The following is a 27225-nucleotide window of genomic DNA, read 5'->3' on the forward strand; positions in this document are numbered from 1 at the left end:
AAATATCTGGAAGAAACGATCAATATTCTTTAATCTTCCTCAAAAACTTGTTGAGATTTCCGTTGAAACACTTTTGTTAATATTTATAAATTCGTTTAATTCTATCAACGGTCTCAAACACGGCAAGTATACCGGCCGTTCAAGTAGTAAAAATATCGTATCCACAGGGATTAGAAGGTAATATAAGCATTTATTGACTATTCGTGACTAAAGAATAATTCCAATTTCATAGTTTGTGCAGTGAATGCAAAGTTGTGACTATTGGAATGAAAGCTGTAAATAAATATTGTTTTGTGAGTGGAAAAGGTAAGGAATGGTATTGTGGTATTGTGAGGTTGTGGGGGTCAGATTTCACCAAACGTAACACTAATGTATCCTTAATCTCTTGTTGAATTCATTGCTTAGTCAACCCAAGAGTTTACTCAAACCTAATCCCTTAGAGAAAGAGCCTAGGTGCGGATATTGAATATCAATCCCTTGAGTACCCAATATCTACACCCGCATTACGGGCTAGGGTTTAAGACTACTAATGGGTCAAACTCTATCCCTAGATACAATCACCACTAGGCATATGTTTCAGAACTAGTTTCAAAGGTTATTTTCCAATACCCATGGAACCTTAAATCATGCAAAGGGTGATCAATCCAAAGCAAGCATTAAGCAAAGAAACAAACACAACAATGAATGAAACAACAAATATATATATCATTGAAAACGTAAGGATTACAATAGAGTATGTTGGCTACATCTAACCCCACAAAATGGGTGAAACCACTCAACAAAGAGGGCAAATACAAAATAGAGATGAAAGGAGGATGAAGAACCGAAGGAAAGATCCGCACACGGACGATCCCAAGCCCTGGGAATCCCTTCCGCAGCTCCTGGAGACGCCCAATGTGAGAATGGAGAGAAAGATCCCCGAAAATGGCTTCAAATACGAGCCTGGGAGATCAGATTAGGGTTCCGCGCCCGGCGCACAATTCTTCGCGCCCGGCGCAAGTTCTTCCAGAGAAGTCAAGCACTCTCTGTCTCAACACAAGCCCGGCGCAATATAACTGGCAGAGATGAAATACTCTGTTTTTGTCACGCCCAGCGCAGGTTATATTGAGCCCGGCGCAGAACCTCTTCTCTGCTCCTTAGCTTCTTAGGTTTCCAATCCTAAGAGTCTTCAATCCTCAAGTCACTAGCTCAATACCTGCACAAAAAATGAGGTGTATTAAGGTATTGTTAGATGAATTTGGGTTAGTTATATCTGCACACAAAATGAACCAAAAAGAGAACAATTATATTGCAATGGTTCAAAGGATGAGTGGAATTTGTTCAATAAGTCTCATCCAAAAAGAGGTAAAATTGAGACTTAACAACTCCCCCAAACTTAGAACCTTGCTTGTCCTCAAGCAAAAGGTAATTAATCTAGCAGATAACAAGCAATGCAAGTGAGTCAATTTCTACATCCTAGTTTACTTGTATCTTCTTTTCGCAAGCATGAACCTCAGATGAATTTCCAATCACAATTATTGCAATAGAACATGACAAGGTGCAAACAAAGGTTTCAAAAGAGATCAAAGAGCTGAGAAGAGTAATGACTATCTGTGTATGCATCCTCACTAGGAAAATGTTTCTCTCTATGCACACTAGTGTATCAGGGTGAGTGTTTCTCTCTAGTCTACTACTCACGCCACATAATTCAACTTTGCTCTTCGTTTCCAAATGAAACCAGTGGTAAAACAAATGCAGACACTTATCACAAGGTCTTTATTAGGGCAATCTGGGTCAAGCAGGGTCAAGCGGTAGCAGTTTTATGGTTTTTCAAGGATTGAAGGTGCTATAGCTTAAGAGAGCAAATAAGATTTTACATTGATACCCCTCTCCATACCCCAATACAACATTTTGGCACATGCCCTTTACCTGATCCAAGCCATTAGCCTTTATGAGATGCATATTTTCATTTTTGCATCTTAATATTTTTGTTTTTGTTTTGCTTTTTTTTTCTCTTTTTTTTTTTATTTTTTTTTGTAATGGCTGACCACATACTTTCTTCTTCCCAAAATTCCCCATTCTTCAACTCCCCCAAACTTATTTGATGTCATCAGTTTGCTCTCTTAACCAAAGCAAGGGTTATGGTTAATTTTTCATGGTTTGGGACAAGTGGAAGGTGTGGTGTTTAGGCTTAGAAAGGTATGGGTCAAGTGAAGAGTGGAGATGGCTTTTTGGCTTAGATGGTTACAAAATAGAGGAGTATGAATGCCTTGATCATATAAGTGCACAACATAAGCAAACCACCAGGGAAACTCAAGCAAAGTCTATCATGCAACCTAAGTGTAGTTCACTCATAAGTGTTTTAGGCTCAAACCTCACCCGGCTATGCATCCATAAATTATCGAACTCAGCTCAGTTCTATGATCAACATTGAAACCCGTATGCAACTAGTTATGAACTAAAGATCTAATGTGACTTGAAAATGTCTAAGGTACACACACCATAAACATCAAGCAAACTATAATCCAGAATTGACCACAAGCAACGCAAGTATCAACAAGATTAAAACCTGTGCTAAAGCAGACTATTCACAAAAGAACCAACAAAGTAATCACCAAAAAAGAACTAAATATAAAAACAGTTAAAATACTGAAATTAAAAGACAGAAAAGTAAATTGCAATAACAAAGATAAACTAAGGTAAACTCCATCTGCTTCCATCTGTGGGGTCTAGTCATCATCATCTCCAAGAGCTGCTCCACCATAATCAACTCCATTAGCATCAACAGCTCCACTACTCCCCCAAACTTAGGAGCCTGGTCCCCAGGCCAATCAGTATATGCCTGAAAGTCCTAGTAACCAGAAGTGATTGCAGAGTGTAATCATGAAAGAACATGGTGAGCACAAAATTTATACACAGTGATGACCAAGCAAATGTAGCAAAAATGGGGAATATCCTTAGACCAAAATTAAGCACAACATGCATGCACACGGAAATGAACTATAACAATGCAACATAAAGCACACAAACATACAACATACAACAGAACATAAAGAAACATGATTGAAAACAGATAAATATGGGCTGTCAGGAATGTCCTACGCCGGGCACAACACAGATGCGCCGGGCTTCATATCAGTAAAATTCAACAAGGCTTCAAAATCTGATATCGCGCCGGGCTTGCGTTAAACGTGCCCGGCGTGGTGGGTTCCAGAGACCACAATTCGAGTCTTACGCTGGGCGCGAGGTGAAGCGCGCCGGGCGCATAACCCTGATATGGTCAGTTTTGCCTAAATTTACTTTGAGATAAGGCCTGATTTCCACCTAGATACAGAGTTACCTCTTCCTCACACTCCCAACAAGATGTACCCTATATTTACCCACTCAAGCATGATTCTAACAATCAACATCTAACACAAAATAATACATACCACAAACCAACATATAACACAAACAACGTGTACACAAAACAATCATGCATAACAAACATTAACACTAAAATCTACAACAGAATGAAAGGACAAACACATAAACAAAGTCAGATCTCTGGGTTGCCTCCCAGGAAGCGCTTGTTTACTGTCCCGAGCCTGACGGTGACCAACTTGAAGTGCTCTACTCTCCTTCTCCTCCTATTGCTCTTGTTCCCCTTTGCCCTGTGTTCAACCTCATGATTGCTCAACAACGGCTCAGAAGGATTGGTCATTCTAATTTGAACAGTACCTTGCATACAAGAGAAAGCTGAAGACTAGAGTACACAAGTTAGCTTCATCAATTCATTGCTAACAAAAAATAACAAAAACAATAAAGGATTAAATCACAAATAGCTATAAATACTAAATCGTCATTCTAATCCCCGGCAACGGCGCCAAAAACTTGTTGAGATTTCCGTTGAAACACTTTTGTTAATATTTATAAATTCGTTTAATTCTATCAACGGTCTCAAACACGGCAAGTATACCGGCCGTTCAAGTAGTAAAAATATCGTATCCACAGGGATTAGAAGGTAATATAAGCATTTATTGACTATTCATGACTAAAGAATAATTCCAATTTCATAGTTTGTGCAGTGAATGCAAAGTTGTGACTATTGGAATGAAAGCTGTAAATAAATATTGTTTTGTGAGTGGAAAAGGTAAGGAATGGTATTGTGGTATTGTGAGGTTGTGGGGGTCAGATTTCACCAAACGTAACACTAATGTATCCTTAATCTCTTGTTGAATTCATTGCTTAGTCAACCCAAGAGTTTACTCAAACCTAATCCCTTAGAGAAAGAGCCTAGGTGCGGATATTGAATATCAATCCCTTGAGTACCCAATATCTACACCCGCATTACGGGCTAGGGTTTAAGACTACTAATGGGTCAAGCTCTATCCCTAGATACAATCACCACTAGGCATATGTTTCAGAACTAGTTTCAAAGGTTATTTTCCAATACCCATGGAACCTTAAATCATGCAAAGGGTGATCAATCCAAAGCAAGCATTAAGCAAAGAAACAAACACAACAATGAATGAAACAACAAATATATATATCATTGAAAACGTAAGGATTACAATAGAGTATGTTGGCTACATCTAACCCCACAAAATGGGTGAAACCACTCAACAAAGAGGGCAAATACAAAATAGAGATGAAAGGAGGATGAAGAACCGAAGGAAAGATCCGCACACGGACGATCCCAAGCCCTGGGAATCCCTTCCGCAGCTCCTGGAGACGCCCAATGTGAGAATGGAGAGAAAGATCCCCGAAAATGGCTTCAAATACGAGCCTGGGAGATCAGATTAGGGTTCCGCGCCCGGCGCACAATTCTTCGCGCCCGGCGCAAGTTCTTCCAGAGAAGTTAAGCACTCTCTGTCTCAACACAAGCCCGGCGCAATTCCTTTTGCGCCCGGCGCAATATAACTGGCAGAGATGAAATACTCTGTTTTTGTCACGCCCAGCGCAGGTTATATTGAGCCCGGCGCAGAACCTCTTCTCTGCTCCTTAGCTTCTTAGGTTTCGAATCCTAAGAGTCTTCAATCCTCAAGTCACTAGCTCAATACCTGCACAAAAAATGAGGTGTATTAAGGTATTGTTAGATGAATTTGGGTTAGTTATATCTGCACACAAAATGAACCAAAAAGAGAACAATTATATTGCAATGGTTCAAAGGATGAGTGGAATTTGTTCAATAAGTCTCATCCAAAAAGAGGTAAAATTGAGACTTAACACTAGTGCAAGCTAGATGTTAGACACTGCATAGATGTGATGCATGTGGAGAAAAATGTTTGTGATAGTGTAATTGGGACATTGTTAAACATCAAAGGAAAGACTAAAGATGGAGTGAAAGCACGACAAGATTTGGTGGACATGGGTATACGTTCTGAGTTACATCCTCTGTCTATTGGAAGACACACTTACTTGCCTCCAGCTTGTCATACTCTATCAAAGAAAGAAAAAAAAAGTTTTTGTGAGTGCTTAAGTAGTGTGAAAGTTCCACATGGGTACTCCTCAAATGTTAAGAGTCTGGTGTTTATGCAAGATTTGAAGTTGATTGGTTTAAAGTCTCACGATTGTCATGTGTTAATGCAACAACTTTTGCCTGTGGCTATTCGTAACATTTTACCATCTTCTGTTAGAGTTGCTATTACTCGATTGTGTTTATTCTTCAATGCCATTTGAAACAAAGTAATTGACCCTGTAAAGTTAGATGAGTTAGAAAATGAAGCAATCACAATCTTGTGTCAATTGGAAATGTATTTTCCACCTTCATTTTTTGATATCATGGTGCATTTGATAGTTCATTTGGTTAGGGAGATTCGATTGTGTGGCCCGGTTTATCTTAGATGGATGTACCCTCTTGAGAGATACATGAAGATCTTAAAAGGATATGTCAAGAATCAATACCGCCCAGAAGCCTCTATTGTGGAGAGATACATTACAGAAGAAGCCATTGAGTTTTGTTTAGGGTACATGTCAAAATCAGAACCAATAGGAATTCCCAAGACTCGACATGATGGGAAACAATTTGGTAAGGGTACTCGAAGTTTAAAGATTAGAACTGTGAGTCGAACAGAAGTTGACCAAGCACATTTGTACATATTGAACAACACTGATGAAGTAATTCCTTACATATCTGAACACATAGATGAAATCAAGATAGCACACCCCCGAATGAATGAGAAATGGGTATTGAATGAACATAACAAGAGTTTCTTAGCTTGGTTTAAGAAAAAGGTTTATGGTGAGGTTAATGCTTCTGATACACTTTTGAGACTCGCGCGTGGGCCTAACAACGATGTCATTACATTTGGTGGGTATGACATTAACAAATATTGTTTCTATACAAAGACAGAAGATGACAAAAGTAGAGTACAAAATAGTGGGGTTACAATTCAAGCTGAGGCTGTGCACTTTGCTAGTTCAAAAGATAAAAATCTCATTACAGCATCCATGAGTTATTTCGGAGTCATAGAAGACATATGGGAAATTGATTATGTTATGTTTAGAGTGCCTGTGTTCAAGTGTAAATGGGTTGATGACAATACGGGTGTGCAGACAGATGATTTAGGATTTACTTTGGTTGATTTGAATAAGGTCGGCTATAAGGATGAACCTTTTATTATGACATATCAAGCAAGACAAATTTTTTATGTCAGGGATCCATGTAATGAGAAATGGTCAGTGGTCCTCGAAGGAAGAACCATGCATAGAACTCACGAAGATGAGTCTCTAGATATGCATGAGACATCGTCTTTCTCAAGCAGATCATTTGGTCCTATTGCGGACCATGAAGTGGACGAAATACATGCTATTCGAAGTGATCATGATGAAGGAATATGGGAAAACATTCCAACCTAATAGGTTTCTGTTTGTGTATTATTTGTTTTTTTATTAGTTATTATGTTGCTATATTGTTATTATGTTTTTTACTTTGTTTGTCTATTCAGTTAATTCATTGTTTTAATTATGAGAGTTTAATTTTTTCAGGATTATGGAGGATTCTGGGTCTGGCAGTGAAAGGAAGGAAGGTAGATCTGTCACCCAATTGTCTGGGTTGACAGATGGGCGCATTGCCAAGGAGAGGACACCGGTTGAGGTGGATCCTCGTTCTGGCAAGGCATCAGGCCCAAATGCTGCCAAGTTTAAGAGCTATTTGGGAGTCCTAGCTCGACGACATGTTTCTATTATCATTCCATCATGGGATGACGTTCAGAAGGTTGACAAGAACCTCATGTGGCAGGATATTCAGGTATATACTTTCACATCCCTTGAATATTATATAACTTAAATACATTATTTATTAATTGTTGTTATTTTCATAGCAAAATTTTGATATTCCCAATACTGAGGTCATGAGGAGGAAGATGTTATCTGCCCTGGCCACCAGGTGGAGAGACTTCAAGACTTTCTTGACACGGGAGTATTGTCGCCACCCGCCGAAACGGACCTTGGCATTCGCGACGATGGTCATGACTCATTTTAAAGTTTTGGAAAGTGGTGGATTGTTAGAACGACTTATTCTCAAACTGAGACCTTGTCGAACTAACAATTTTATTAAAATGGTTCACCAATCCATGTTAACCCCAAGCGGGACCCTCCATGGATTAGTGGTTTTCGCAAAAGGTAGGGTTCTTGGAGTCGCCACCAATGTTTTACTCAAAACATTGGAAAAAGATTTAAGGCAATTGATTTTATAAATCAACCTTGGCCATTACAACCAGAGTTGGGTAAGGGAGTCGGTTACGTGCGGGGAAGGTGTTAGCACCCCACAACGCCCCTTTCGGGTTCCCTATGACGGATTATTTCATAAATAACAGTGTAAAATTACTAAATTACCCCTATTTATTATAAACGATTATAAATTAAATATCTACATGATGACAATATTAAATATGCGACAATCAGAAAGCAATAAAAGAAGGGATTTTAAGAAAAACCTCTTGAAGCGTGCTTTTATATATCTAAATAGATGTTAGGAGGCTTTTTGGCGCTCCCTCCCTCTACAAGCTCGCTCGCTCCTTCCTAAAAAATAATTTTTGACTATGGAAATCCAAAAGATTTCCCTTCGACTAAGTTCGAGACTCAAGCAAATGGCTCGTGACTCAAGAACTTCGTCGGATTGACTCTCAGAGCGATTTCTAGGGCAGAACACTGCTCAAAAACCCCAGAATACTCAAGGAGAGAGTCAAAACTGTGTGGAAAAGTGTCAAATGACGTCCAAATGACGTCCTATTTATAGGGATGAGGCGCAGTACGGCCCCTGGGATCAATACGGCCCGTATTGAGTTTTTGTACTTCAATACGGCCGTATTGAATTCAGTACGGTCGTATTGAAATACAGAAACTTCAATACGGCCGTATTGGTTTCAGTACGGCCGTATTGTAGTACAAAATGTGCAGTACGGCCGTACTGAATTCCAAGGAGCCCGTATTGAGCTCCAAACCTCCCACTTTCTTATTTTTGGCTACTCTAAGACCTCTAAACCTACATATAGTCATCCTATGGTCTTCTGGGAGTCCTTCTGGCTGACTTTCCTTTGATCTTTGAGAGTCTTCGAGTCTTATTTCCGACCCGGACAATTTTAGGGGTCTACAGCTGCCCCCCCTTTACTTAGTCAAGCGGCTTTTTAGTGTACCGGTTGACAAGTAAAGGAGTTGACCCAATTGTCCGGGGAGTAGGCCATCCTTCTGACTTGTAGTGTCTTCCGGTGGAAAATTGTTGAGTAGCCTCTCCAGGTTGAGTATTAGTCGTCGCCTCTCCAGGCTCATGCATACCTCCGTGTTCTTGATAACCTCGGGGTAGCTGAGTACCGCCTCTCCAGGCTATACCAACGTGTTCTTGACAACCTCGTGGTAGTTGCATACCTCCGTGTTCTTGACAACCTCGGGGTAGCCGAGTACCGCCTCTCCAGGCTATACCAACGTGTTCTTGACAACCTCGTGGTAGTTGCATACCTCCGTGTTCTTGACAACCTCGGGGTAGCCGAGTACCGCCTCTCCAGGCTATACCAACGTGTTCTTGACAACCTCGTGGTAGTTGCATACCTCCGTGTTCTTGACAACCTCGGGGTAGCCGAGTACCGCCTCTCCAGGCTATACCAGCGTGTTCTTGACGACACTGGCAGTTGCATACCTCCGTGTTCTTGACAACCTCGGGGTAGCCGAGTACCGCCTCTCCAGGCTATACCAACGTGTTCTTGACAACCTCGTGGTAGTTGCATACCTCCGTGTTCTTGACAACCTCGGGGTAGCCGAGTACCGCCTCTCCAGGCTATACCAGCGTGTTCTTGACGACACTGGCAATGTGAGTTTGCCCTCTCCAGGGATCTGTGATGGTTTTGTCTCCACAGTCCACGATGCTGCTTCGACGATTTGTTTTTGATTTTGGTGCCGCTGAGGGCTGGATAACGCAGGGATCCGTCTAGGGGATGTGCAGTTACTCATAGGTTCTTGTGTCCCAATTTTGCATTGCGTAATTGGTGCCCATTGAGGAATTTCTGATTCCTTGGGGTGTAGACACAAAGATGCTCTTTTCTGATGTGAGCGATGCCTTATGATTGGCTGACGTCCTTTCGACGTTGGTGGAGTATCCCGGTTATCCTTATTCGGGTGACTCTTTTTGTTTTTCTGATTTTGTTGCCTCTGTGTAGGCTATTATCCGCTGAGGGATTTTGTCATTGATTGTGATTAGCCTCTTCTGTTAGGCAGATCATCTTGACGCTTGATGTTTGGCTGAGAGCCGGATTCCACTTGGGGAATGTTTATTTGTCTTTTGTGATTTTTTTTTTGAAGGGGTGCCTCTGAGTAGGCGACTGGGGATTTGAAGTTCTTATGTATCCCAGAGTATTATTTAGAAAGCCTCTTCAGGCTTAGCTTCACTCATTGCTTGAGTTGGAAAGCTATTCTCCACTGAGGAAGTATGAGTCCTTTCGACTTGGATATTCTGTTTGGATGATCAAGCCTTCCTTGGGGAATCTTGCTGATCTTGGTTTGATAGCTCTCACTGGGGAATTTGGCCCGTGAGTGGAAGCTGAGATATCTCTGGGGAGTATTATTTCGGTAAGCCTCTCCAGGCTCAATTATTCTGATGAGGGAGTATTATTTCGGCGAGCCTCTCCAGGCTCAGTTATTCTGAGAGAGTATTATTTTGGCAAGCCTCTCCAGGCTCAGTTATTCTGTACGATGCGGAATCTTTGCCTTTTTTGTCGAATTTTGACTTTTTTTGTATTTTTGCCTTTTTTGTCATTTTTTGGCTTTTTCTGTATTTGATTGCTTTTTCTGTCGATTTGCGGCTTTTTCTGTTGACCGCTGCCATACACAAGCAATTTTTCCTATTTTTCTATTTTATGCAATTGCCTCATGAAGAGGTCTTTGAAAATTTCTTTGTGGCTAATACGGCCATATCCATTTCAGTACGCCCGTATTGAGTTGAAAATTTGTTCATAACCCTATTTTTAGTACGGGTGTACTGAACATGATACGGGCGCATTTGTTTTTTCTGAAGTTTATATTTTTTGTTTTTTTGTTTTTTTTTTTGTTTTTTTTTTGTTGTTTTTTTTTTTTGTTTTTTTTTCAATAAACAGAGAATAAGTGATCTTCCAGTACACCTATCATCTGTATGCATGTATGCGGTATGATGCACCTAATTCTATTTGATTTATTTTTTCAAAAGAATTAACCGATGCGTTTCTCTGTTTGAATTTTGCCATTCCTCCAGACGGGCTGTGCGATGCCGATTTCTGTAACCGAGGAATGATGCGTGTTATATTGAGACGGGCGTCATCAACCCAGTGATCTTCCCCTTCCTTTAGAAGACGTGTCAACCCTCCTATTGACCACTATATCTCCATGTTTCCACTAGATTATCCTAAAATCGTTTGGGACAAGAGAGAAAAGAAGGGAAAGATATTTTTGTTCTGAAGTTTGTGTTTTAGAGGGGATTTATTTTTCGAAAATGGTTTTTGTAAGAATGGTTGGCCAAGGTAGGCTTATGTGTTTAGGCTTGTTTGATTAAACACTTATGAAGTTAATAAAATCTTGTTTATTGACGTTGTGATTTTGACAACTTGGATAGCTTCTCTTGAACCTTTCTTTTTGAATTCGGTTCATGGTACCATCATGGATTTCTTTTGTTTTTTGATTGTCCTTATTTTTGCCTAAAACACCCTTCTGTGGCGTTTTAGAGGACTTTTGTTTTTATTTTTGCAACCCTAATTTTTGCCTAGGTCACCCTTTCGTGGGATTCCTAGCGGGTCTTTTGCTCTTATTTTTGCGCAGCCCCCTTTTTGGGTTTCCTGCCGAGCTTCTTTTATTTTAAAGGATTTCTTTTTATCCATGATGGCACTTGTCGAGGCCAAGGGAAGGTGCTCCAAGTTGTCATACACACTTCCACATAAAAATGATGTGGGTTTATTGTTATTAAGATGATTTTAACCTCATTCATGTTTATTCAAACAGGGTTAAAAATAATGCGGTTTAGAAATTTATTGTAAGCAAGAAGAGAAGCAGTAAGAAATGATAAAGAATGATTTTATTATAATCATAATGGAAACATGTGCCCTATCGAGGCTCGGGGGTCGGACTGTCCCCGAGGAGTGATCTCTAATAGTCATCAGGTCTATATGTCCCTATCGAAAGGAGAAGAGCACTTGATGACGACGACCGGCCTTGACGCTTGTGAACCGGCCTTCCTAAAGATCTGGCTTAAAGAACGTCGAGAAGGATCTTGGTTCCTCTTCGTCCTTTGATCTTTATTAGGGTTGTATCCTAACCCTTGTTTCCCCGGATTATCCTTGATAATAGGTAGCTCGGGAATTCCTTGGGAATCCTTGCCAAGTCCTTGTCCTGGCAAGTATCCGTTCTTGGTGAGCATGGAGGCTACCTTCTTCATTTCTCGGGGAAACGTTTCAACATTGGCAATCTCCAATGCTTGGAAGGCGGTTTCTAGAGCTTCCTCTGCTGCATCCACGTAAGGTATGGTGGATGGCTTACTGATGAGTATGTCATCTTCAGCTTGTACAGTCACCAGCTTGTCACCCACTGTGAATTTGACTTTCTGGTGGAGCGTAGAAGGAACAGCTTTCGCATCATGAATCCAAGGTCGGCCGAGGAGACAGCTGTATGCGGGAGTAATGTCCATCACTTGAAATTCGACGTTGAAGATGGTGGGTCCAATTTGGATTGGGAGATTGACTTCTCCCACCACTTCTCTTTTAGAACCGTCGAAAGCTCGAACGATCATATTGCTCGGGCGCATTTGGATTCCCTTGATTGTCATTTGATCGAACGTTCTTTTTGGCATCACATTCAAGGAAGATCCATTGTCTACCAAGACTTTAGCGATGTGATACTCCTTGCACTTTACAGAGATGTGCAAGGGCTTGTTGTGGTTCGGTCCCTCAGCGGGGATTTCTTCATCGGTGAAAGTGAGGTGATCATTAGCCGTGATGTGACTAACAATCCCCTCAAACTTGTCTTGGGAGATAGTGTGCGACACGTATGCCTCGTTCAAGACTTTCAACAGAGCTTGTCGATGCGGTTCGGAGCATAGGATCAACGACAACAGAGTAATCTTTGCTGGCGTCTTATGAAGTTGATCCACGATGGAGTACTCGCTCTGTCGGATATATTTTAACAGCTTATCAGTCTCCTCCTTGGATTCTTTGTTTTCCTCGGTTTTTTCTTTTTCTTTTTCTTTTCCTTTATTCTTGGGAGCTTTATCATGAAGATTTTCGGGAGTGTAGATCCTGCCACTCCTAGTCATGCCCCCAAGTCCAGCGATGTTAGAGATATCGCTGTCGGCAGAAGAATGGATGTCGTATATCCATGGCACAGCCTTATTTGATTCGTAGGGAAAAGGCCTTGGAGTAGTGATCCTTAACGGTGTTGGACCTTCCCCTTTGTTAGTCTTGATTACCAACAACGGAGTTGACGTGTGTTCGCTTGGCACGGTTGTTGGCTTACACTTAATAACAAATGGCGTGCGATCCATTCTGAACATACGCATCGATTTAATCCTTTCTTTTTATGTTTATTAATGAATTACTAGGAGGGATGTATGAAATGCAAACCTAGATCCCTCCATGATCTTTGATAAGAATGCATGATATGAGATGATGGCGTTGAATATGCATGCATTGTGTTTATTCAACTAAGCATTATCATGTTTTCGGGATGCTCCTAAGATGATGCATGATATTGCTTGGTTTGGATAAATATATTTTTCTTTTTTTTCTTTGAGTATTTTTTTTGTATTATTATTTTTTTGGTGAAAAAATGGAAACTACCTACATGAATGTGATGAAGGTAGATGTTAACACCATGTAATGGAAGATTCTTATTCCTATTTATTCTTATTTAAAAGGAATGTTGTATGTTTAAATAATGCAATGTATGCTCAAACAATGTCACATAAACAATGCACACACAATTCACTCATCCACGATCAGTCACGAGCGAATCACGAGGTAGGGGTATCCTGCAGAAAAGTGCATATTCAAGGAGGTTCTAACTGTTCTCACTGGTCTGAGGCCCCCAAGGTGCCCCCATTATAGGGACCCAATTCCTCTCGTCGTAAGTCGATGGAAAGTTCCAACGCACTGTCGGACTTGAGTTCATGGTTATCACCTTGAGTGATGCTTTTCGACAACGGTCTACGGGCACCTATAGACCCATTCGACAACCGGCCGTACTAACATCCACTCCCTATGGCTTACCACTCATGCCCCCGGGTATAGAGGGAACTGTTGTGTGCAAAGGTTCGTGTGCAGTTTGTATTTCAAACAATTGCGAGAATTTAAACATACAACAGTTATTTAAAGCCAAATAGATAAAGCATGTTATCATACAAGTAAGGGGTAATAAAGTAATTTTAAACTATTATTTTTGAAAAGAATCCATCACTAAATGGGACTGACTCTCGAGGCTTCCCCAGTGGAGTCGCCATCTGTCGCCACCCGCCGAAACGGACCTTGGCATTCGCGACGATGGTCATGACTCGTTTTAAAGTTTTGGAAAGTGGTGGATTGTTAGAATGACTTATTCTCAAACTGAGACCTTGTCGAACTAACAATTTTATTAAAATGGTTCACCAATCCATGTTAACCCCAAGCGGGACCCTCCATGGATTAGTGGTTTTCGCAAAAGGTAGGGTTCTTGGAGTCGCCACCAATGTTTTACTCAAAACATTGGAAAAAGATTTAAGGCAATTAATTTTATAAATCAACCTTGGCCATTACAACCAGAGTTGGGTAAGGGAGTCGGTTACGTGCGGGGAAGGTGTTAGCACCCCACAACGCCCCTTTCGGGTTCCCTATGACGGATTATTTCATAAATAACAGTGTAAAATTACTAAATTACCCCTATTTATTATAAATGATTATAAATTAAATATCTACATGATGACAATATTAAATATGCGACAATCAGAAAGCAATAAACGAAGGGATTTTAAGAAAAACCTCTTGAAGCGTGCTTTTATATATCTAAACAGATGTTAGGAGGCTTTTTGGCGCTCCCTCCCTCTACAAGCTCGCTCGCTCCTTCCTAAAAAATAATTTTTGACTATGGAAATCCAAAAGATTTCCCTTCGACTAAGTTCGAGACTCAAGCAAATGGCTCGTGACTCAAGAACTTCGTCGGATTGACTCTCAGAGCGATTTCTAGGGCAGAACACTACTCAAAAACCCCAGAATACTCAAGGAGAGAGTCCAAACTGTGTGGAAAAGTGTCAAATGACGTCCAAATGACGTCCTATTTATAGGGATGAGGCGCAGTACGGCCCCTGGGATCAATACGGCCCGTATTGAGTTTTTGTACTTCAATACGGCCGTATTGAATTCAGTACGGCCGTATTGAAATACAGAAACTTCAATACGGCCGTATTGGTTTCAGTACGGCCGTATTGTAGTACAAAATGTGCAGTACGGCCGTACTGAATTCCAAGGAGGTCGTATTGAGCTCCAAACCTCCCACTTTCTTATTTTAGGCTACTCTAAGACCTCTAAACCTACAGATAGTCATCCTATGGTCTTCTGGGAGTCCTTCTGGATGACTTTCCTTTGATCTTTGAGAGTCTTCGAGTCTTATTTCCGACCCGGACAATTTTAGGGGTCTACAAGTATGTATTTGGAGAGCGACAAAATGAGACTCCCTGTCTAAAGTACCAGATCACTGATGAGGAGTGGATGCAATTTCGTGCCACTCGATTGGACCCTTCGTGGTAGGTTAGTTATTGATAACTCTTACATTGACACAAATACTTAAGGTATATTTTAATTAATCTTATTTTCTTTTTTGTATTATTGCAGGCTAAAAGAATAGCTGCCCAAGAACGACAGGCCAAGAATGATGCACCCCATCTATTGTCAAGAGGGGGATATGAAAGAAAAAAAAGGAAATGAAGAAGGCTAGGGCAGAGGCAGCAAGGGTTGAGTCTGCTGACCGTGTGGAGTCACCTCCCCGCCATGAGATGTGGATAGCAGCCCGGACAAAATCAGATGGGCAAATGACTTCTGAGTCTGCAAGGGTCGTTGCGGATAAAATAGTAAGTAAAAATATACAAACTAACACTCTTCATTTCAACTCATTTAATTAATAAGTGTAGTTTAGGGTATACTTATTGTTAATATGTTGTAGGAGGGTTTAGTTGAGCAGAGCACCCAGGGCTCATTAGTTTCCGATGGTCGGAATGATATCCTCACAACGGCCATAGGAAGGCCAGAGCACGGAGGCCGTGTGCGTGGTGTTGGTGGTTCTTGGAGCCACCGAGATTTTTTTGGTTCCCGATCATCGAGGAGCACTGTTGACTCTTGCAGTCAAGAGGTTATGCAGAGATTGGAGCAGAGATTGGAGAGTCAGTTTGAAGAGAGATTGAAGAATATTCAAAAATAGTTTGAACAGAAGTTTGAACTTTTGGCTCGTTCTCAGCAATAGACTGCAGTTGCTCATGATGGTGTTCGAGTCAACACTAAAGGGAGTTGTGCTGCTCCAAATCCCTCACCGGATCAGACTCACACTGATGTACCAAACCAGTGTGAGTTATATGTTGAGGATGACCCCCCACGGTTAGTGGCAATTGGCCGAGTATTTGAGGGTGGCTCAACCATCCATGGTGTCCCTCTACAGCCAGACTGGACACGGGTTGTGGTTGACCAAGTTCAAGATGTTACTGCTCCAGTGCCTTTGCCCAATACAGAGGTTCAACTAGTGGGGCAGGAAACCGACACATTCTTAGCTTGGCCAAAACGTTTGGTCATGCCGCTTTCAGCACGGGCAAAGGTAATTATATTATTGCTCTTTTATATTCTTATAATTCTATTATTGTTTAACTAATTTTCATTATTTATTTAGGATTTTATCAATCGTGGTAAGGAGGTCATCAGAGAACCTCATGTTGATGATGCTCATATCGCAGAAGCTGAGGGTGATCCCATATCTAAGCTTCTAATCATATTACCACGATTAAAGAAGAAGCCAATTCAATTGCAGTGGGACATTAGAGTTTTTGGAGTTGATAGCTCTGATGTTCCACTATACATATCTCTGCCTGATGCATTAGAGATTGTTGGGGGAAACTCCATGTTAAATATATCTATCATATAGCTGTGGGTCATGTAATTAAGTCATATTTTCTTTTATGAGTCTAAATTTACAATAATTACATTTAACTTATAATAATTATTTGTGTTAGGTACATGGACAAATTGAGTGTAGAGCAAGCACAAGCAGAAGTATATGAATTTATTGAGCCTCAATCAATCCAAAAATCAGGAAACACTCAGGTCCAGATCCAGCAATATATGCAAACATGGATGAGTGACTCAAGAAGAGATATATACATGGCTCCATACATTGACGGGTTAGTTTTTTAATTGGTATTTTAATCATGGTAATTTTATAACTAATTTGTTTGTCATACAATGTAGGTCCCATTGGCAGTTAATGGTAATCATTCCTAAGGAATACACCGTGGTGTGGTTTTGTTCACTACATCAAAAACCAAGCCACGAAATTAAATGTCAATTACAAGGGTAACTAAATTTTTTCATTATGTTTTAAAACTGTAATTATATATATTGGCTAACATTTGTTTTTATTTCAATTAATTAGAATCGTGTGTGGAGCTAATATTTTAAGTGGAAGAGCCAGATCATCAAAGTCATTACATTTCATATACCCTAAGGTTAGCAAATTAATTCATACAGTCAATAATATTTAAATTTATTGACTTTGGAAATAATAGTTATTTGTTTCTCATTTTAGTGTAATAAGCAACAAGACTCGTTTGAATGTGGCTATTACATCATGTATTGGATGAGAGCCATAGTTTCTGCGGGTATTATTGATTCTTGGGCGCAGGTAATTCATATCAAAATTTATTTAACTATATTTACCTTTAGGATAATTAACATTGCATATTAATGACACTTAAATTAATGTTTTAGGTCTTTCAAGATCCATCTTCATTGCCCGAAGATGAGTTGCTCAAGATAAGAGAACAATGGACAACTTTTTTTCTAAGTTTAGTTAGTTAGATATTATGTTTATAGTTTGATAGTTAGTTAGTTTAGTTAGTTAGATAGCATTGACAAACATATGTTTTATAGTTTTTTTAGGATAATAGGATTTACATTGTCATAATTTATGTTTTTTAAGATTTATATATTATTTTCTTTTTGCCATTCAATTTTGAAATATAATTTGAATTTATATTCTGGACTGCCTGGTTTAGATTTGGTATTTTGGACTATATTTATATGCAAGTGTTGGGTATATCAAAAATTTATAAACGTTTAAAAAAAAAAACTGCCACAATTTACGTCGGACATGGCTTTGTCCGACGTAAATTTACGTCGGGCCTTGCAATGGCCGACGTAAATTTACGTCGGACCAGGCCATGTCCGACGTAAAATTGTGGCATGTTTTTTGTCCCTTTTTACGTCGGTCTGTGAGAATCCCCGACGTAAATTTACGTCGCCTTTCAGAGGCGACGTAAATTTACGTCGCCTTTCAGAGGCGACGTAAATTTACGTCTCCCGTATTAACGTCGGAACCTTTTCCGACGTAAAAGGCTCAAAATAGGCGACGTAAAAGACCCTTTGTGTACTAGTGAAAAGACGTTCAAGAGTTGTGAGTTCACAGGAGAAGGAATAAAAGTGAAAGGCTTTTGTGAAGGACTCGTAATATTAGAATTCTCTCTTATTACATATAAATTTTCATGCAGATTTTCCATAAAGATTTGCGAGAAACATGTCTACTGTAAATTTTTCTAGAAAATTTTATCCTCGGGTAACTTCTTGGTGGATAATTTATTTTCGTAAATTTTAAAATCGATATAAAATTTTCCGGTAAAAAAATATCTATAAGAAGTTTCTTATAGATTTTTTTGCCAAAATTTTTGTAAGACTATAGATTTTTTCGCCAAAAATTCTGTAAGACAATTTCTTGCAAAAAAAATAAAATAGAAGTTATGACAAAAAGTTTCCTATGAATTATTTATTAGTAAGAATCTTTCTTGTAAATTTAAATCTATAAGTAATTTTTGTGCATTATTTTTCTAAATTTCTAGTGAATTTCAAATTCACAAGAAATTCTACCATAATTGTGAGTTTTAAATTACTATTAATAATTCTTCAGTCATTTTCTTTTAAATGCTCCATTTGATTCATAATCTCGTGAACTCTTATATCGTGAATTACCCTATAAAATCGTCTTAGATTTATTCTAATATGAACCACTTTACCTACACAAACTCATCAATTAATTTATGCTACAATTCATCATACCTTGTTGTCTTTTATGGTATCTTGCTTTTTATATCAAGCTCGTTAATTTGTAAGTTAGGTCCTTATTAATTTCCAAATAACTTTTGTTATTTTTATATTTGATTATAGGTAAATTACATCTAATGTAATGACCTGTCATGATCACTATACTATGTGGAATCATTACTAGTAGTGAAAACTATAGTTTACCAGAATTATAAAAGTTTAACTAAATATATGAATATATATATAATATGAATATAAAAGTGCAACCATCGTACTGATATAAAATTATATACATGTATATACAATAGTCTCAAAGGTAAACTATATAACTTAGTATCGATTGAACACATCTATACAAGTTACATAAAGTAACACTGACATCAACAAAAGGGTCCTTCCACCTGACTACAATTACTCCTCCAGCCTAGTCTTGATCTGCTCTCATATAACGTATAATCATCATAGTCCAAATCACATGAAAAAAGGGTAAGTTAGAATTTGAAAACATGTAAGCATAAAAAACAATTATATATCATACAACATTATACCAAATATATATATATATATATATAGAGAGAGAGAGAGAGAGAGAGAAGGGTTCAAATGATACCAGTGTAACTTTTACTAAGTGTTACGCCACTCAATAACTTTATATTAATTTTGAATTTTGAAAATTCAACCGTTAGATTGAAAGTTCATATCTCTTAGATCATATATATCAAATTTTGTTAAATTTGAACAACTTGAAGGTAATCAAAGTGTTCATATTTTAATATATTTTAAAATGAATATATTACGTCAATTTTATTTTATGAGAATGAAGTATCAAATCATCTTGAATTAATATAAAATTTTGTATATATGATCTAAGAGATATGAACTTTTATCTAACGGTTGAATTTTTAAAATTCAAAATTAATATAAAGTTGTTGAGTAACGTAACACTTAGTAAAAGTTACACCGGTATCGCTTGAACCCTCCTCATATATATATATATATATGAAAGCTAAATACTCGAAAGTTAACATATATCTCATCTAACCATGTTAGTAAGACATCCAACAATGCATATGAACACACCACAACATACATCATATGAATACACCTCAAATAATGTTTTATTATGAATTCACCTACGGAAATATCCTAACCATGAGCAATCTAAGCGACTCTACCCTACTGAATCAACCAAATCATTTTCGTACTCAAAGCATTAACTCAATCACAATAAAATTGGATAACAATTTCTCCTCTGACTTCTCATGTTTTATCATTTACACTAGAAAAGTCTGATTCCACCATTAGGAATAGTACAACTAGGTATAAGCTTACCATGACTTTGACATGTATTACGAAGTCAAATATAAAATTCTCTCACTAATTATCTTTAAGGAACCATACAATCTTTCCAAGTATTTGGTTAAGGTTTGTAACTCTCAACTTCCTATCTTACTCAACAACTAACTAAGGACTTAGAGACGATCTAACACATCTCAACATCCACTCCAAGAGACACACTATTCATGGAGGGTTTTCTAATAGTGGTCTACTCGAGCACCACTCCAAGACTCCCTATATGAGATCTTCAGATTTCAAAAATAATTTCCTCTCCTCAAGTCCTAAATTAGTCAATCATGTCTTAATGACATATTACATTCTCAACATTTTCACCTCAATATACATCAGACATATATATCACATCCAATCAATTCATATAGAGATCAACAACATCATTAATAAATGACATATCAATGCTCTTTGAAAATCATATATCATACAAGTATCTATCTATTTATATATATATATATATATATATATATATATATATATCATCCTAGATAAATATAAATAGAACTACAATTCTCATACACCATATTAGATGCAATAGAATAAAATAATTAACTAATGTTTATCATATAAACACACCAAAGTGTCAACATATCACCTAAACATCCCGCGCCCAACACAACATAACTCGTACTTGGTGCCATTGAGGAAGGGAACTTCTACCTTGCTCACGCTCAACGCCATTTTATCTGTGCCTAGGGTGACCAAGGTGGAGACCCCCTAAGACTTCACGCTTGGCGTGGCAAAACCCATGCACAACCTCATATTAAGCAGTGAGTCTTTACCCGACTGACACTTGATGTCACCTCAATGGCACTCAACATCATTCAGGGTAGGGAGCCTTTTCCTTGATCACCCATGGCACCACCAATTGGGGCCAACGACGTCATGAAGTTAGAGGCTTCCCATGCTCTCATGCCCGATGCCATCCTAATCCAAAACAAGTCTCTTTTCCCATGCTTGGTGTCACTGATCTTGGGCCTTCCTAATCCAAAACAAGTCTCTTTTCCCATGCTTGGTGTCACCGATCTTGGGCCTGATATGAATGAGACAAAAATCCCTAATTGAAATTGCACCTACCGTGACATGTCCAACATGATATCAAAAATCTACACTCTAGATCACAAAAATTCCCTTAATCCACCTCAAATCCAGAATTCTCCAACATGTAAAAAAATATATTTCAACAAGTAACATACATTAAAAATCCTTTTTTCTTCACCATTTAATCTAACTTCAACCATATACATACATTGGAAACTATCGTTAAATTAAAATTCGTCTCTCATTATCATTAATTTATATATTTAATTAAAATAAATATTTAATTTACTCATTTTAAATTATTTAAAAATTAATTTTAATGAAATATTTATAAATAATTTAGTAAATAGTATTTTGTTAAATAAAATGTTTTTAATTTTTAAACTTATAATTTTTTTAAACAAAGTTTTTATTTTTTCGTGGATTAAAATTACATCCAATATTTTCTTACCAGTTTTTCATGGATCAATTTATAAAATTGTTTTACAGAATATTACTTCTTGCGAATTTGTTGCTGAAAAAAAAAATCACAGAAAATTGTTGCAGATATCCTCCTCCCTATATATATGTAAACAAAACCTTAATGTTTTAAAATTAAAAAAATATACTATAAATTATCTAACTTACCCAAAACTAGTTTCATTTATTTTTCATTAAAAATGTATTTAAAGAAAACCTTATGTTTTAAAAATAGTCAAACTTGATTTATTTGATTTGTTAAATTGTTGAACTTTTAGCTTGTCCAGTAAAAGTAAATATATATAGATCATTAGATATGAAAAATCCTCACGAAAGAAACTGAAAATAAATGTGAAAGGATATGAAGAGTTTTAAAAAACATAAAATTATTCTAATTTATAATCCAATTTAGACTACTGTAAGCCTAGATCCTTCGAGTCTGGAAGAAGTTTAATTTCTTCTTTTAATAGGAAATTGCAATTAAAAATACTAATTCCAATTAGAAATACTAATTTTATGTATAAGATGATAGGGCCGATAATTATACCAACAGGAAAAGTAAAAAAAAGCCTCAAATTTTCACAACAGAAATATTTCTGTACATCTTTTGTTTTCAGATCTTCTTAATAAATTCAATTTTGATTTGATAGAGATATTCAATTCTTTAAAACACACTAGTATGTTATCTGTAATGATTAAATAAATTCAATCACATAATTTAAACATTTAAATCCTATAATTTCATATTTGTTTTATAAAATACTTTCATATAAATTATTTAATATAAAATAAAATATTTTTGTTCAAAGAAAAATTATACACGATAAACAGACATATTAACACACACTTTACATAACAACATGATAATGTCATAATACAAACACAGACTGTTTTTATTATACATACAAACACAACTTCTATGAAGTACACTGATCGATTTGAAAAATTATTACAGACGTTATAAAAATAAAAATAAAAAAGAACAAATTATTATGCAGACTCAAACATTCATCCCAACTTTCTTCCAACAAAGAAGAAAACACAGACAAACAAAGATATACACAAAGATCCAAAGCAAATATTCCTTGAAACTCATTCTTCAATTTGATGACTCCTGCAGTCTTCTTCCACCTGAACCTTGGTTAACCTGTTGCACTTCCGCCTCATAATTCGAAGAGGAATCTTCGCCACATGCAACCACAACAAAATAACCACAAATTCAACATTATACAAACAAAACAAGTGTGTTCATCTTGAACTAAACAAATAAAAAGCATGAATTTGATTACCTTTTGATGGTTGAGTCTCCCCAGTTAACAAAGACCCCACCATCCCCTTAAGCTTATCAACCACACCTGTCCCAGGGCTATTCACATACATCTCCTCGTACCTTTTCTCCGTCTTTAAATCTTCACTCCCCAACCTCCTCTTCACTTCTTCTGACTCCGTCACCTTCCCAAGTACCCTACCACGCTCCACTCTTCTCTCAGGTTCATCCTCTCTCTTATGCACCGCATCAGAAACCACCTTCCTCGCACCTTCCCCAGTAGTACCCTCCACTGGCTCCCGCTCCTCCTTATGCAGAGTCTCTGATATCACTTCAGAGAGAGCCTTATCGTCTACACCAGGCCTCAGTTTTTCCACCAAATACTCCTTCACAGAAACACCCTTGTCTTGTTCCACTTTGGACCTCGCATCCACACCAGCAACAGCAAGTTTATCTGTCAGAGATTCAGCAACACTCTTTCCGTATTCCGTTGGATAAGCTGCATGGTCGCTTCTCTTCTCTTCATGTGTTGTTGTTGTGTTGTCTCCGAAACCTAGCTTGGAAGCTACAGTGTTTTTAGCTGAGACGGCTTTGTCAGCCACTGCAGTGGTTGCTGATGAGAGCGTTGACGGTTTTTCATTGCTTCTGTTCACCTCGTGATGATGCTTTGTTTCGTTCTCGTTTGTGTCGCCGTATCCTAGCTTCGAAGCGACGGCGTTTTTGGCTGTGGCGGCTTTATCAGCTATTGCTGTTGTTGCTGATGTTATTGTTGAAGGTTTTTCATTTGTTTGAGTTGTTTCATTCTCGTTTGTGTTGTATCCCAACTTCGAAGCCACGGCGTTTTTGGCGTTGACGGCTTTGTCAGCTATTGCACCTGTTGCTGATGAGATTGTTGAAGGTTTTTTATTTGTTTGAGTTGATTCGTTCTCGTTTGTGTTGTATCCGAGCTTCGAAGCGACGGCGTTTTTCGCTGTGACGGCTTTGTCAGCTATTGCACCTGTTGCAGATGAGATTGTTGAAGGTTTCTCATTTGTTTGAGTTGTTTCATTATTTGTGTCGTATCCGAGCTTTGAAGCAACGACGTTTTTGGCTGTGACGGCTTTGTCAGCTATTGCACCTGTTGCTGATGAGATTGTTGAATGTTTTTCATTTCCTGTGTTTGTTTGAGTTGTTTCGTTCTCGTTTGTGTTGTATCCGAGCTTCGAAGCGACGGCGTTTTTGGCTGTGACGGCTTTGTCGGCTATTGCACCTGTTGCTGATGAGATTGTTGATGGCTTTTCATTTCCTGTGTTCTCTTGGTGGTGCTTTGTTTCTGTTGTTTCATTCTCGTCTGTGTTGCCGTATCCGAGCTTTGAAGCGACGACGTTTTTTGCGGTGATCGCTTTGTCAGCTACTGCGGACGTTGCTGAGGAGATTTTGTCTGTGTAACTGCTCTCGTTGGATGGTTTATCCATGGGGTTGTAGGTTTGTGGGGCTTTGGGTTGTGATGAAAATTCCGGTTGAAATTGATCGTGGCTTCTGGATGAAGGGTATTGAGGATTGGTTGCACTAGTTTGTTGAGGGAAGTGGTGGTCATGGATTCCGGTATGAGGGTGGTGAATGTTAGGTTCAGTAGATAACACTGGTGCAAACTGATCATGGCTTCCAGATGAAGGGTATTGAGATTTTGTTGCACTGGAATGCTGTGGGAAGTGTTGGTCATGGATTTTGGTAGAAGGGTACTGAGATTCTGGTGCAAACTGATCATGGCTTCCAGATGAAGGGTATTGAGGTTTTGTGGCAGTTGAATGTTGTGGGATGTGTTGGTCATGGATTTTGGTAGAAGGATACCGAGATTCTGGTGCAAAATGATCATGGCTTCCAGATGAAGGGTATTGAGATTTTGTGGCAGTTGAATGTTGTGGGAAGTGTTGGTCATGGATTTTGGTAGAAGGGTTCCGAGATTCAGGTTCAAACTGATCATGGCTTCCTGATGAAGTGTATTGAGATTTTGTGGCACTTGAATGTTGTGGCAAGTGTTGGTCATGGATTTTGGTAGAAGGGTACCGAGATTCTGGTGCAAACTGATCATGGCTTCCAGATGAAGTGTATTGAGATTTTGTGGCAGTTGAATGTTGTGGGAAGTGTTGGTCATGGATTTTGGTAGAAGGGTACCGAGATTCTGGTGCAAACTGATCATGGCTTCCAGATGAAGTGTATTGAGATTTCGTGGCAGTTGAATGTTGTGGGAAGTGTTGGTCATGAATTTTGGTAGAAGGGTACCGAGATTCTGGTGCAAACTGATCATGACTTCCAAATTGATCATGGCTTCCAGTTGAAGTGTATTGAGATTTTGTTGCACTCGAATGTTGTGGGAAGTGTTGGTCATGGATTTTGGTAGAAGGGTGCTGAGATTCTGGTGCAAACTGATCATGGCTTCCAGATGAAGTGTATTGAGATTTTGTTGCACTTGAATATTGTGGCAAATGTTGGTCATGGATTTTGGTAGAAGGGTACTGAGATTCTGGTGCAAACTGGTCATGGCTTCCAGATAAAGGGTACTGAGCTTTTGTTGAACTTGATTGTTGTGGGAAGTATTGGTCATGCATTTTGGTAGGAGGATAAAGAGTTTTAGTTGGTGTTGGGGTAAACTGATTATGGCTTTGGGGATATTGAGTTTTAACTTCAGCAGATAGTTCTGGCTTGTTTTGACCATAGCTTTCAACTGATGGGTAGTGAGTTTTGGTTGCAGCAGACAGCTCTGGTGCGAATTGGGAGTGGATTCCAGCAGAATGGTGGTGGGTTTCAGCACCCGTTGGAAAGAGTTTTGGTTCTGTGTATGTTTTTGGCTCATTATGAACAGTCATCCTAGTGAAAGATTTCTCAACTGGGGTAATGTCAATTTCTGCCCCTCCTGTCAGCCATAAGACATGTAAAAAATGGAAGAGAATATATTAGAATCATACAAGACTTTGGTTCCTACTTGTTAACAAGAATCACCGCATTCTATGATGAATGACTCCAATTATAAAAAGTCAAAAATTGAAAATGTTAAATCTCATGGTACTCAAATATACTTCATGTGAATATATTCAATTTTAAGATGATAGAACATAGTGTACGTAACATATTCACTTTTATATATTTGAATTATTAACTATCCATTTTATCAATTTAAGTATTTAGCCCGCTATTAACACGTTACTTATATACATCAAGAAATCCATATTCCATAGGCCATAACAGATCATAGAAAATTGATTTGTTCAACATACCTGCCCCAGTTGGATCAGTGACTTTGGTTTGATAATTGGCTGGAGCATGTGCTCCAGCGATACTTCGTGGTGCGTTGGGATCCTCCTCCAAGTGCATCGGTCTCTCCAAATTGACCTTGTGATTCACGATTTTCTCTACCTCCACAATTGTGGTTCTGCTTTGACTAATTCCAGTAGTTGGAGAAACAACTATCACTCTTGGATCATGTTGAGGTTCTTCTCCCAGAACTGTTGTACCTCCATGCCTCCCTAAAATATTGACTTGCCCCGGTGCTGCACTTCTAACAGCAGCACTGTCATAAACTACAGAAAAATCAAGTTAGTTATCTTATCTAACCCAAGAAATCATATTTTTCCTGATTCCTTTCATTTAAGAGGTTCCAATTTAATTTCTTCCCGAATACTTAGAGGATTAAAATTCATCTTAAACCAAAGTTGCCCAATAGATATGTAAGCTGAGATAGACTATATGCTCCAATACTCAAATAAATTTCATCTTAAAAGTGACATCATAAAATTGTTCAATTGGTGTGAGAGTTTTCAATTGGAAAGAATAGAACATATAATAGTAATGTGCTAAAAAGAACTTACTTGGTGCTCCATGGACTTCTGGGTCTACTACCATATCTTCATCCTCGTCTTCTTCATCCAAGTCATGATCATCAGGGATATGCTGATCTTCATAGTGATACTCCTGATGGCCATGTTCATTGTCATGATGGCCATGCTTTGTGATTGTGTCCTTAATTTTCTTAGCCTTTTGCTTGACTTTCTTCAAAACTGACTTCTTCTCGGGGTCATGGTGGCCGTATCCTTCACCATGTGCCACTACATCCAAAATTTGAAGCAAAATATCAAACAAATTCAAATAAAAATTAATGCACAGTTGCACAACCACTAGAGGAAGCAAAAAGAGGTTCTTGTAAATCAAATCAAACTTCCAAAAATTCCAATTAAATGATATTCATTTTGTACCTTCTTGAGACCCAACATTGTGAGAATTATGATGATGTTGAACGTCCATGATTGATTGATAAGGTAACTGCTTGTGCTCGGTTGCTAGAGAAAACACCTCCTAACAATGTTTATATAAGAAGGTCACGCCGCCGTGTTTTGCCACCTT

General features: G+C 38.4%; 1 protein-coding gene and 1 long non-coding RNA gene across 2 annotated transcripts; one reads left to right on the top strand and one right to left on the bottom strand.

Annotated features, from left to right (window-relative positions):
- Positions 1-15212: 15212 nt before the first annotated feature.
- On the top strand, positions 15213-17083 carry LOC145953883 (uncharacterized). Its single transcript, XR_014431112.1, has 2 exons — positions 15213-16239; positions 16312-17083. It is a non-coding gene; the product is annotated as an uncharacterized LOC145953883 (long non-coding RNA).
- Positions 17084-22450: 5367 nt separating this feature from the next.
- LOC109818753 (uncharacterized) lies at positions 22451-27225 on the bottom strand. The gene is made up of 5 exons (XM_020384280.2): positions 27078-27225; positions 26694-26930; positions 26103-26405; positions 22871-25741; positions 22451-22763 (listed from the first exon to the last, which is right to left on the bottom strand). Exons 1-5 carry the CDS (start codon positions 27124-27126, stop codon positions 22681-22683), a joined length of 3543 nt encoding a protein of 1180 aa, XP_020239869.2. The 5' UTR covers positions 27127-27225; the 3' UTR covers positions 22451-22680.

Source organism: Cajanus cajan, chromosome 1 (genome assembly GCF_000230855.2).
Source record: "Cajanus cajan strain Asha chromosome 1, NIPB_CcT2T_4, whole genome shotgun sequence".
Taxonomy (NCBI): Eukaryota; Viridiplantae; Streptophyta; class Magnoliopsida; order Fabales; family Fabaceae; genus Cajanus; species Cajanus cajan.

Coding starts and splice junctions, on each gene's coding strand:
- LOC109818753 (XM_020384280.2), bottom strand. CDS start 27,126: ATGGACGTTCAACATCATCATAATTCTCACAATGTTGGGTCTCAAGAA. Junction 25,742..26,102: donor CACTGATCCAACTGGGGCAG/GTATGTTGAACA, acceptor TATGGCTGACAG/GAGGGGCAGAAATTGACATT. Junction 22,764..22,870: donor GGAGACTCAACCATCAAAAG/GTAATCAAATTC, acceptor CATGTGGCGAAG/ATTCCTCTTCGAATTATGAG.